We start from the raw sequence: 11,200 nt of genomic DNA, 5'->3' as shown, positions 1-11,200 counted from the left end.
ATTTTTAAAAGTTAAAATTACATAAGTATATTTCACAGTGAATGGCATAATTATTTCTGCTCAAAATTGAACTCAGGGTTCAAAAGTTATAGCCAGATTTCTTGCGGTGGTAGCGTTTTTAACTGTTGAATATATGACATTTTACCAGTTTTTATTTATTTTGGCAGCATTCATGTAACGCAAGCTTTATTATTATACATCAATGAAGAGGTAAGAGGATTTACTCTATCTACTGCTATTTTATTCATTAAAATCAGAAGCAGGCTTCAAAAGCTATAGCTAGATGAAAACAAAAGTTTTACCAACAAAAATTCGTTTTGAGCAGAAACGCCATAAGTCCAGCGACTTTAAAGGCTTAAAACCCCGCTAAGACTTGAAAAAAGGTTTATATTTTTAAGGTTTTTAAATGCGTCTTTAGCTAGATTATAAATCGGCATACACTAAATTTGAAGTGTTGTGGAGTTTTAACATAAAAAACAGTTTTTTGTTGCTCCTGAAAATTTAGTGCTCATGGACTTATGATGTTTCTGAAATAAACGATTCACCTATAAATCACTTTTTTTAATTAAAAAAAAAATGTATTTAACTGTTAGAAAGTACGCAATATTCTGTTATCTGTTATACACATGTTTTTGCCTTAAAAAAAGAAAACAGTAATGCTTATTTAGTATTGTTTTACTAATCAATAACGATAACAATTTTAATAATAAAATAATCATTCTTACAAACCTCATTTTTTCAACTACAATTAATTCCAATTAACATATTCAACGTACAAGACTATCATCCAAAAACTTTATTAACAAATCCAAAAATAAAAAAATAAAATTGTATCACAATTATCATTACACACATAAACTTTATCATTTTGACCATGATTTCAAAAATATATTATCTAAACAAAACAAAACAATTCAAAATTATAATCATTTTTGCATAATCATTGATTTCCATAATTCTTATTCCAAACGTAGTTTTTTTGAGATTACATTAAGCAAAACAGTTTAAGTGTGTTTAGTTTATCGCATAATTGATAAACCATGACCAGAACATATGCGATCCATCACAAAGTTAAAGCAAAATGGAATTTCGTTCTCAAGGCTTGTCATCGGCAATGAGTCTAAGAATCCAACGTGTTATCGAAGTATCTACCCAAAATAAACGATAAGAAACAAAATTAGTAGACATTTTTTTTGAACTGTGCTGTTGTTTAATCAGTTTTTTTTTTAGATAAAAGCTTCGAAAGAGGTATATAAGCGTTCTTCTAGAGAGAAACTTTTTTAGTTTCGATTCAAGTTTAAGCAAGATCAGGTATGGCACCTGGAAACTACAAATTTGTGGCCGTTCTCGGCCTACTGGCCTTCTGCGTTGGAGTTGTTAGACCAGCCAACATTCTTGGTGTCTTCACAAGCAACAGTCCATCACACAACATTATTCACATGTCATACGTCAGGGCCATGGTAGAACGTGGTCATAATGTGACAGTGCTAACAGCACTTCCCTTAAAGGATAAAAATCCAAAATATCATCATATCCTCATACCACAAACCGAACAAAGAAAACAAGAAATAGCTGAAGCCAAAGCTAATGCTAAGAAGCCTAACCGAGGTTTTATCGAATCATTTAAAAGTGGATTAAGTGGTGTATTTGGATTTGCCCCTATGCAAGCTGATCCAATAAAAGATCAACGTTTCCAAGATTTTCTGAATAATCCGGATAATAAATTTGATCTTGTTATAATTGGATATTTCTTCAATGATTTTCATTTTGGACTTGGTGCACATTTTAAGTGTCCAATTGTTATCAGTTTCATGTCAGCAACAACTAATTTATTAGATCGTTATATTGGAAATCCACCAGAAATTGCCTATGTTCCAGCTTCGCCATTGTTCGCACCACCAGATCCAACGAAATTTACAGGAAGATTGGGTAATTTTATTACCAATTTCTTTTTGAGAATATTCTCATATTTCTTGGATAAACAAGCTGGAAATCTTTACAAGTAAGAAATATTTGAAACCCTTAAAGACTGATCAGTTAATGGGATATTTTTTTGTTTTTAGCGAATTATTCCCTCCTTCAAAATACCCATCGTTTGAAGAAACGAAGAAGAAGGTTTCACTGGTTTTGTGTAACTCTCACTTTACTGATGGAGTAATTCGTCCAAATGTTCCCGGTCTTTGTTGATGTTGGTGGAATTCAGATCAAACAGAAACCTGATCCTTTGCCAGAGGTAAAAAACCATAAGAAGATTTCTACGAACTTTTTTTTTCAATTTCCTTATTTTTTTCTAGAATCTTCAAAAAATCTTCAACGCTTCTTCAGAACATGGAGTAATTTATCTAAGTTTCGGATCAAATATCAAAGCTTCTGATATGAACCCTCAACTTTATCAAATTATTTTCAAAGCTTTAGCTGGTCTCAAGCAAACAGTTCTCTGGAAATGGGATGCTGCTGAGAAACCCGGAAATGCTCCAAATATCTTCTATGAGTCATGGCTTCCTCAAGACGACCTTCTTACCAATCCAAATGTAAAACTCTTCATCACTCACGCTGGCAAAGGAAGTGTTACCGAGTCACAATATCATGGTGTTCCAATGGTAGCAATACCATTTGCTGCTGATCAAATTTCCAACGCTGCTGCAGTCGCTAGAGACGGATTTGGTGTACAACTTGATCAAAAAACAATGACAGCTGAGGAGTTACGAGCTGCAGTTTTGGAAGTATTGGAGAATCCAAAATTCATTAAAAAAGTTAAGCAATTTTCGACACTCTATCGAGATAGACCAATGCATGCTAAGGATACGGCTGTCTTTTGGTTGGAGTATGTGCTAAGACATAAAGGTGCTTATCATATGCAAAGTCCTAATGTACATTTGAATGCATTCCAATATTTAAGTTTGGATGTTATAGGTTTTCTAGTTTTAGTTGTATTTTTAGTTTATAAGTCAATTACTATTCCAACTAAGTTTATTTATAGAAAAGTCTTCGCAAAGAAGCAACCTAAAATTAAGACAAATTAAAAAATTGTGATTAATCTAAACTTTTGTTTTATTCTGAGAACCTTTGTTAAAGCTTTGTACATGCGACTAAGACTTTTAGGCCTGTTTCGTAAAAACCAATTCAGTTAGACGAAAAACAAAACGTTCGTTTTTTTTTAATCAAGTTCCTAAGTCTGGTCTGTCTGTATAAGGAGCTACAGCCTAAACGGATAGACCGATTAATGTCGAACTTGGTATGTAACGTTATTTGGCGACTCTCCAGAGGGTTTTTGGAATTAATTTTCTTGGACCAAAAACATCGGTACTTGACATATACCGATTTCAGTAAAGTTGAAATTGCTCAAAAACGGCTCAAACGATTTTGATTCAAGACAAGGTCTATCTTTTAATGAACAATTTTTTTTTTTTTTTGAAAATCTTTATTAACGGTACCTGCTTTTTTCAATCCGATTTGCTCCGAAACTGCTTATTCAATTTCAACGAAACTTTTTGTAAAAAAAAACATTTATATAAATTTAATATAAGCCAAGAATAAAGTTCTGAAAAAATTATTTTTTGGATTATTAAAAAAATTCTGAAAATTTCTTTTTGAAAAATCAAATTTTAGATGTTGATAAGTGACTTCTACAAAATAGCATACCTACCAATTTTATTTAAAATCTTTTTTAAAAAATCAGGTTTTATAAGTACAAAAATGATCTGGTTTTGATTACTTAAAGCTCTGATATATATTGTATATATGTATTTTAAACAGGGTCTTTTTTATTTAGTCTGATTTTTCTTTCTAAAATAAAAGTGCATACAAAAAAAATGTTTGACTTTTGGAACTCAAACTTTTGAATTGACACCAAAAAGTAATATTTTAATGTTTCTATTCAATAAAATTTTTGAAAATGTGATTTTCAAGATCAGAAGGTATAAATTCATTTTGCATTTTCACTAGTGTAAGTGATAGTTAAAGCTCAGAAATATAAATACCTTACCTTGTACTAACAATTTACATCCGCCCCGCTATTTAAATGCACATCTATGTCCGTTTAATAAAATTTCTATTCTAACTAGTGATGGGAACTATCGAATGATTTGAACTATGGATAGTTGGTAACTGAATAATACTATCGATTAGTTCATTCATTCATTTATTTATTCGAATAAAAACTATCGGAAAAAAACTATCGAATAAATTATCGAAGAAAAACTATCGAATAAACTATCGAATAAAAAAAAAAAAAACAATTTGAATAAAAAAACTATCGAATAAAAAAACTATTCGAATGAAAAAACTATTCGAATGAAAATAGTAATTAAAAGAATGAATGAATAAATGAATGATTTAAAACTATCGAATGAATGAATATTTTACAACAATCGATAATTATTCGACAATTCCAATCACTAATTCTTACTAGCTTCAATTGACTAGGGGTAAATTGTGAATTCCAAAACTGATCTAAATAACAATGATTCAGAAAAAGCAAATTTTATAACAAATCTCTATTAAATTTTATTTTTTATCATTCATTTTCGGACAAACTTCGATAACTCCTTGAAAATCCATAGTAATGGTGGATATCTAAAAATTTGCTTGCAATGGATGATAATAATTGCTTATCACTTAACTAAAATTTATAAATAATTTTGCTTAATGTAATCTTTAAATGACCTTTAGAATTAAGGAAATGGAAATCAATGATCGTGCAAGAAGGAGGATCGGAGGAGGATCGCAGTACCTATATAAACCTAATTCAGATGAAAAACTTTTTAGTTTCGGATAGAGTTTAACAAAGATAAGTTATGAGAATCACACCTCCGGTGATACCTATTAGCTTTCTTTGTTGGACTTGCTGAACCTTGTCTTCATCAGTGCCAGTCCATCTCACAATATAGTTCATATAGAATACATAAAGGCAATGGCTGAACGTGGTCATAATGTGACAGTGGTAACTACCCAACCTTTAAAGGATATAAAAACCCAAAATATCATCATATCCTGATTGAACAAACCGAACAAAGAAAAGAAGGAAAAGCTGAATCCAAGGAAAATGCTTAAAAGCCTAATCGGGGTTTAATCGAATCAGTAAAATATGCATAAGAACTATCCATTTTTTTTAGTGAAATCTTCCCTCCTTCAAAATATCCTTCGTTTGAAGAAACGCAGAAAATGGTGTCGTTGGTATTGTTGAACTCTCACTTCACTGATTTTATAATTCGTCCTCATGTTCCAGCAGTTGTTGAAGTTGGCGGAATTCATATCAAGCAGAAATCTGATCCTTTGCCAGAGGTAAGAATAGAAAAGGATTTCAATAAGGAACTTCTTCTTCAATCTTCTCAATTGTTTTTTTTTTTTTTTTGTTTAAGAATCTTCAAAAAAATCTTCAATGCTTCGTCAGAACATGGTTTAATCTACCTCAGTTTCGGATCGAATATCAAAAGCAAAGACATGAACCCTCAACTTTATCAAAATATTTTCAAAGCTTTAGCTGGTCTTAAGCAAACAGTTCTTTTGGAAATGGAATGATGCTGAGAAACCCGGAAATGCTTCAAATATCTTCTATGAGTCATGGCTACCCCAAGATAATTTGATGGCCGATCCAAATGTGAAACTTTTCATCACACATGCTGGTAAAGGAAGTGTTACCGAGTCACAATATCATGGAGTTCCAATGGTAGCCATACCATTTGCTTCTGATCAAATTTCAAATGCTGCTGCAGTCGTCGGGGACGGTTTTGGTGTACAACTGGATCAGAAAACAATGACAGCTGAAGAATTACGAGCTGCAGTTTTGGAAGTTTTGGAGAATCCGAAATTCATTAAAAAAGTTAAGTCATTTTCGACACTTTACCGGGATAGACCAATGCATGCTAAAGATACTGCTGTATTTTGGTTGGAGTATGTGCTAAGACATAAAGGTGCTTATCATATGCAGAGTCCTAATGTGCATTTGAATGCATTCCAATATTTAAGTTTGGATGTTATAGGTTTTCTAGTTTTAGTCATATTTTTAGTTTATAAGTCAATAACTATTCCAACTAAGTTTATTTATAGAAAAGTCTTCGCAAAGAAGCAACCTAAAATTAAGGCAAACTAAAAATTTGTGATTAATCATAAAGAAAGTTTTTTACGTCTGCCTGTCTGTATAGAAATCTACTGTCTTAACAAAAATAGTTCCACTATGTATGAGTAAAAATATGAAGTGAAGTGATTTTCTTAAAACTTGGTAATAAGCAGTTTTGGGTGATTCCCTAGAGGAGAAATTGAATTTTTTTTTACGACCAAAACTAGCGGTAGATACGTGCCATATAACGGAAATAGAAAAGTTAATATTTTTTTAAAAACAGTTCTAAAGATTTTGATGAAAATTTTTGGTTGTAGTATTAAACAGCCTACTTTTGAAATAAGAAAAATATTTTTTGTACCGTTATTAAATACAAAAGCGTTTAGGTAATGGTAATACTTCATTTTTAAAAAATTTCAAAAAACACATTGGATTTTTAAAAAAATTTTTCAAATTTTTTTTTGAAACATCAAGTTTTTGAAAACGGTTTGGTGAAAGATTTTGAAAATTTGTTTTTATGTGTAATTCAATTATTTCTTCAAAATGGCATACCAATTTTTTTTTTAATGTTAGAAAATTTTTATATATAACGACAGCTATAACGATTTTCCAAATTTTTGTTCTAAAAGTTCTTTTTTATACAAGAAATGAAATGGCATAGTTGTTTTTTGTGTAAAAGATCATTTAAAACCGTGTTTAGTCAATTATAAAAACAGATTTTATTTTTTTCTCACTACTATTTAACTCTTTAAAAATATCAAATTTTCACTCATTTTGTTCAGTAAAAAGTTTGAACAAAGAGTAATTTTTACCATAAGAGCAAGTCGGTGAATTGAATTGTAAAAATCTGTAATACACAGGATCCAAAAACTAAGTCAAATCAAAAATTTGTCGGATAAGTGTCTAGTTATTTTGTGTTTGCTTTCTAATAAAACATTATTTCTAATACCTTTACCTCTCGTGCTGATTTTTATTGAATAATTTCTCAAACATCGAATTTCACGGATTTGACTTTTAAACGTCCATATATCTCGAGTAGCAGATTTTTTACATTTTTAGTTGGTATGTGTAATTTAACAATATCTATCGATTCCAGTATCAATTTTTTTTCTACCACTTTTTTTAAAGAAATAGCTTTTTGACCTTTTTCTAAATTTACCTTAGTTTCCCCTTCTAAAATGTCAAATTTCTAAAAACCCTCAATATTCAAATTTTAAAATTTAATTTTCTCTGACATAATTTTTTTGTACAACTCTATCACTTACCATACCTATAAGCAGGGTGACGTTGTCAAAATATGAACTTTAAAGCGTGGTAACCCTATGGCTTGACAGGATATCGCTAGGCAACCCTTTCACTATCTTTCAGAAAATATAACTCTCAACTGGTATAACGATCAGGGTAGGTCGTCCTATGGCTATGGCGTATGGCGGGATCTCCGACTAACACATTTTTAACCTATTCATCATCTGTATCAGAAAAAGCCGCTTTAAAGGTATTGCTAGAATAGCTTGTATTCTTTTGCCAAAATGTGTGATCAAGAGTTTCACATTTTTTAGATTGTTTAGTAGATCATCTCGTGGGAGACACTAGCTTCCAGCTGTGATTTCCAAAATTGGTCTTACTTAATAGTACGAGAGCTAGTGGCACATTTGACTAAGGTAGCTCTTGTAAGGCTGAAAATTCGTACAGTGGTAGTTTTTAGCATTCTAAGTAAGAAAATCTTGGTCTGGCAGGCCTCAGCGGTGCACATCATATATATATATGACCTTGAAAGTTTAATTTTCAACTTTTTTTGCCAAAAATTTGACTTTGAAATCCATTATTTCAAAAAGTATTGATTAAAATAACTTGATTTAAAAACTAATATTAAGTGTAATATTCTGCCTTTTGAAAAATGTATCAGTCATACCTGTAGGTGTTGCCGTCGTTTTTAAATAATTTTTTTTTTTATTTTGAGTTACTTTTTTAGAAAATTGCCCCTCCCTCCTAAACGGGGGGAGATAGACCCCCCTTTCCATAGTAAAAAATGCTTCTATTTAACTCCTCTACAAGAATCCGTTACTAATTTTCTCCGCCTAAGAAAACCATTTTTGGTTCAGATTTTTATTTTTGAATTTATATTTTTTGAGGAATTTACGATAACTTAGGCGGGGAAAATTAGTAACGGATTCTTGTAGAGGAGTTAAATAGAAGCATTTTTTACTATGGAAAGGGGGGTCTATCTCCCCCCGTTTAGGAGGGAGGGGCAATTTTCTAAAAAAGTAACTCAAAATAAAAAAAAAATTATTTAAAAACGACGGCAACACCTACAGGTATGACTGATACATTTTTCAAAAGGCAGAATATTACACTTAATATTAGTTTTTAAATCAAGTTATTTTAATCAATACTTTTTGAAATAATGGATTTCAAAGTCAAATTTTGGGCAAAAAAAGTTGAAAATTAAACTTTCAAGGTCATATATATATATGATGTGCACCGCTGAGGCCTGCCAGACCAAGATTTTCTTACTTAGCATGCTAAAAACTACCACTGTACAAATTTTCAGCCTTACAAGAGCTACCTTAGTCAAATGTGCCACTAGCTCTTGGACTATAAAGTGTAATTGTAACTTAAAAGTTTATTTCTAGAGGAAGATTTGTATACTCTTATTGAATTATATCTAAGTAAAAGCAACAATAAAAAAAAAAAAACTAAATTTTATTTCTTATCATCAATTTTCGAACAGACATCGATAACTTGTTAGATTTCTAGACTCATTGAATGACACAAGCTTTGAGTAGGAAAATAGATGGTGGATACAAATTTCTTGCAATGGTTAATTGCTTATCATTTTATCAGCAACATTAAACTAATAAGTTAAAATGTTTCTATTGTTTTGCTTTGTGTAATCTTTAAATTATGCCTTGAAAATAAAAACAAAGATGGAAATCAATGATCGTGCAATAATACGTTTTTCTTTTAAAATTAATTTGTTTTGCTTCGATAAATTATTATGAAGGAGGATTAGATTTGTAAAATCTTTAGAAGAGTATATAAACCAATTTCTGATGAGAAACTTTTTTAGTTTCGATTAAAGTTCAAGTAAGATAAGTTATGAGAATCACACCTGTGGTGCTCCTGGGCCTATTGGCCCTCTTCGTTGGAGTTGCTGAACCAGCTAACATTCTTGGTGTGTTTACCAGTACCAGTCCATCTCATAATATTGTCCACATAGAATACATAAAGGCAATGGTTGAACGTGGTCATAATGTGACAGTGGTAACTACGCAACCTTTAAAGGATAAAAACCCAAAATATCATCATATTTACTTGCCGCAAGAAAAAAAGATTATAGATTCTGTGTTTTATCTATTGGAAGAGCAAGCTGAACCACTTAGAAATCCACTTTTTCTAGATTTAATGAATAATCCGGATAATAAATTTGATCTTGTTATAATTGGATATTTCTCCAATGACTTCCACCTGGGAATTGGTGCACATTTTAAGTGTCCAATAGTTTTAAGTTTTACGTCGGCAGCAAATAATTTACAGGATCGCTATATTGGAAATCCACCAGAAGTAGCTTACGTTACGGCATTATCTTTGTTTGCGCCACCAGATCCAATGAAATTTACTGGAAGATTGACCAATTTTATGATAAATTTTTTGTGGAAAATATTGCAATATTTCTTGCAGCGGCATTCAGAAACTTTGTACAGGTAAGAAATATTTGACTCCTTTAAAAGGTAAAGGTTTTAAGATCTTACCATTTTTTTAGTGAAATCTTCCCTCCTTCAAAATATCCTCCGTTTGAAGAAACGAAGAAAATGGTGTCGCTGGTATTGTTGAACTCCCACTTCACTGATGGTTTCATTCGTCCTCATGTTCCAGCTGTTGTTGAAGTTGGCGGAATTCAGATCAAACAGAAACCTGATCCTTTACCAGAGGTTAGAATAGAAAAGATATCTATAACGAAATATTTCTTCAATTTTCTTCTTCATTTTTCTTCAGAATCTTCAAAAAATCATCAACGCTTCCTCAGAGCATGGAGTTATCTATGTCAGTTTTGGATCACACATCAAACCATCTGACATAAACCCCCAACTTAATGAAAATATTTTCAAAGCTTTAGCTGGTCTCAAGCAGACAGTTCTTTGGAAATGGAATGATGCTGAAAAACCAGGAAATGCTCCAAATATCTTTTATGAAAAATGGCTACCTCAAGATGATCTACTAGCCAATCCAAAGGTTAAACTCTTCATTACACATGCTGGCAAAGGAGGTGTCATTGAATCACAATACCATGGTGTTCCAATGGTAGCAATTCCATTATTTTTTGATCAAGTTTCAAATGCTGCTCAAGTCGAAAGACACGGATTTGGGTTAGAACTTGATCAGCATACATTGAAAGCAGAGGTATTAAGAACTGCAGTTTTGGAAGTACTGGAGAATCCGAAATATGTTAAAAAGGCCCAACAATTCTCAAAACTTTACCGGGATAGACCAATGAATGCTAAGGATACTGCTGTATTTTGGTTGGAGTATGTGCTAAGACATAAAGGTGCTTATCACATGCAGAGTCCTATGGTACATTTGAATAGTTTCCAATATTTAAGCTTGGATGTTATTGGATTTCTAGTTTTAGTTATATTTTTAGTTTATAAGACAGTTACTATTACAACTAAGTTTGTGTTTAAAAAGATCTCTGCAAAGCTGCAAAAAATTAAGAAACATTGAAAATACTTCAGTAAACCCTCGAAGTTCCTTTAAGATGATTAAAATTTCTATACTTTAAGACACACTTTGTTACAAAAAATCATATTTCTTCGACAAGCTCTTATTAAAAAATAAACAATATTATTTATTTTTTTTTTGTAAGAAATTATAATATTCTAGAGAGAATAAAAATAAATTATTATTACTAAAATGCGTTTTTAAGCCACTTAAAATAAGGTTTTTTTTTGATATGGATAATGGATGTTTTCCGGGAACGCTTTTTTTTTGGGTAGATTATATGGATTAAATGGAAACAAACACATTCCAATTTTTTTAAGTTAAAGAAAAAAAAATATACTAGGTCGCACGAACTAGCTCAAGGCCCATTTGCTCATACTAGTCATAAATTCTAATCTTAGATAGGTCGAACATAACTCTTAT

At 31.2% G+C, this 11,200-nt stretch overlaps 3 protein-coding genes across 3 annotated transcripts; all 3 read left to right on the top strand.

Moving 5' to 3' along the window:
- The first annotated feature begins 1,224 nt into the window (after positions 1–1,224).
- LOC129912112 (UDP-glycosyltransferase UGT5-like) lies at positions 1,225–3,087 on the top strand. The gene is made up of 3 exons (XM_055990235.1): positions 1,225–2,002; positions 2,064–2,169; positions 2,295–3,087. The coding sequence occupies exons 1-3, from the start codon at positions 1,314–1,316 to the stop codon at positions 3,021–3,023; spliced, it is 1,524 nt and encodes a 507-aa protein (XP_055846210.1). The 5' UTR covers positions 1,225–1,313; the 3' UTR covers positions 3,024–3,087.
- A 2,076-nt stretch (positions 3,088–5,163) lies between these two features.
- Positions 5,164–6,091, top strand: LOC129912107 (UDP-glycosyltransferase UGT5-like). The gene is made up of 2 exons (XM_055990224.1): positions 5,164–5,283; positions 5,483–6,091. The coding sequence occupies exons 1-2, from the start codon at positions 5,164–5,166 to the stop codon at positions 6,089–6,091; spliced, it is 729 nt and encodes a 242-aa protein (XP_055846199.1).
- Positions 6,092–9,157: 3,066 nt separating this feature from the next.
- On the top strand, positions 9,158–10,866 carry LOC129912098 (UDP-glycosyltransferase UGT5-like). Its single transcript, XM_055990211.1, has 3 exons — positions 9,158–9,762; positions 9,822–9,990; positions 10,055–10,866. The coding sequence occupies exons 1-3, from the start codon at positions 9,158–9,160 to the stop codon at positions 10,778–10,780; spliced, it is 1,500 nt and encodes a 499-aa protein (XP_055846186.1). The 3' UTR covers positions 10,781–10,866.
- The last annotated feature ends 334 nt before the right edge of the window (positions 10,867–11,200 follow it).

This window comes from Episyrphus balteatus, chromosome 1 (assembly GCF_945859705.1).
Source record: "Episyrphus balteatus chromosome 1, idEpiBalt1.1, whole genome shotgun sequence".
Taxonomy (NCBI): domain Eukaryota; kingdom Metazoa; phylum Arthropoda; class Insecta; order Diptera; family Syrphidae; genus Episyrphus; species Episyrphus balteatus.
Note: the sequence above shows the minus strand (reverse complement) of the source record. Positions and strands in the feature narration are given on the sequence as shown.

Coding starts and splice junctions, on each gene's coding strand:
- LOC129912098 (XM_055990211.1), top strand. CDS start 9,158: ATGAGAATCACACCTGTGGTGCTCCTGGGCCTATTGGCCCTCTTCGTT. Junction 9,763..9,821: donor CATTCAGAAACTTTGTACAG/GTAAGAAATATT, acceptor CCATTTTTTTAG/TGAAATCTTCCCTCCTTCAA. Junction 9,991..10,054: donor AACCTGATCCTTTACCAGAG/GTTAGAATAGAA, acceptor ATTTTTCTTCAG/AATCTTCAAAAAATCATCAA.
- LOC129912112 (XM_055990235.1), top strand. CDS start 1,314: ATGGCACCTGGAAACTACAAATTTGTGGCCGTTCTCGGCCTACTGGCC. Junction 2,003..2,063: donor CAAGCTGGAAATCTTTACAA/GTAAGAAATATT, acceptor TTTTGTTTTTAG/CGAATTATTCCCTCCTTCAA. Junction 2,170..2,294: donor ATGGAGTAATTCGTCCAAAT/GTTCCCGGTCTT, acceptor ATTTTTTTCTAG/AATCTTCAAAAAATCTTCAA.
- LOC129912107 (XM_055990224.1), top strand. CDS start 5,164: ATGGTGTCGTTGGTATTGTTGAACTCTCACTTCACTGATTTTATAATT. Junction 5,284..5,482: donor AATCTGATCCTTTGCCAGAG/GTAAGAATAGAA, acceptor TCAAAGCTTTAG/CTGGTCTTAAGCAAACAGTT.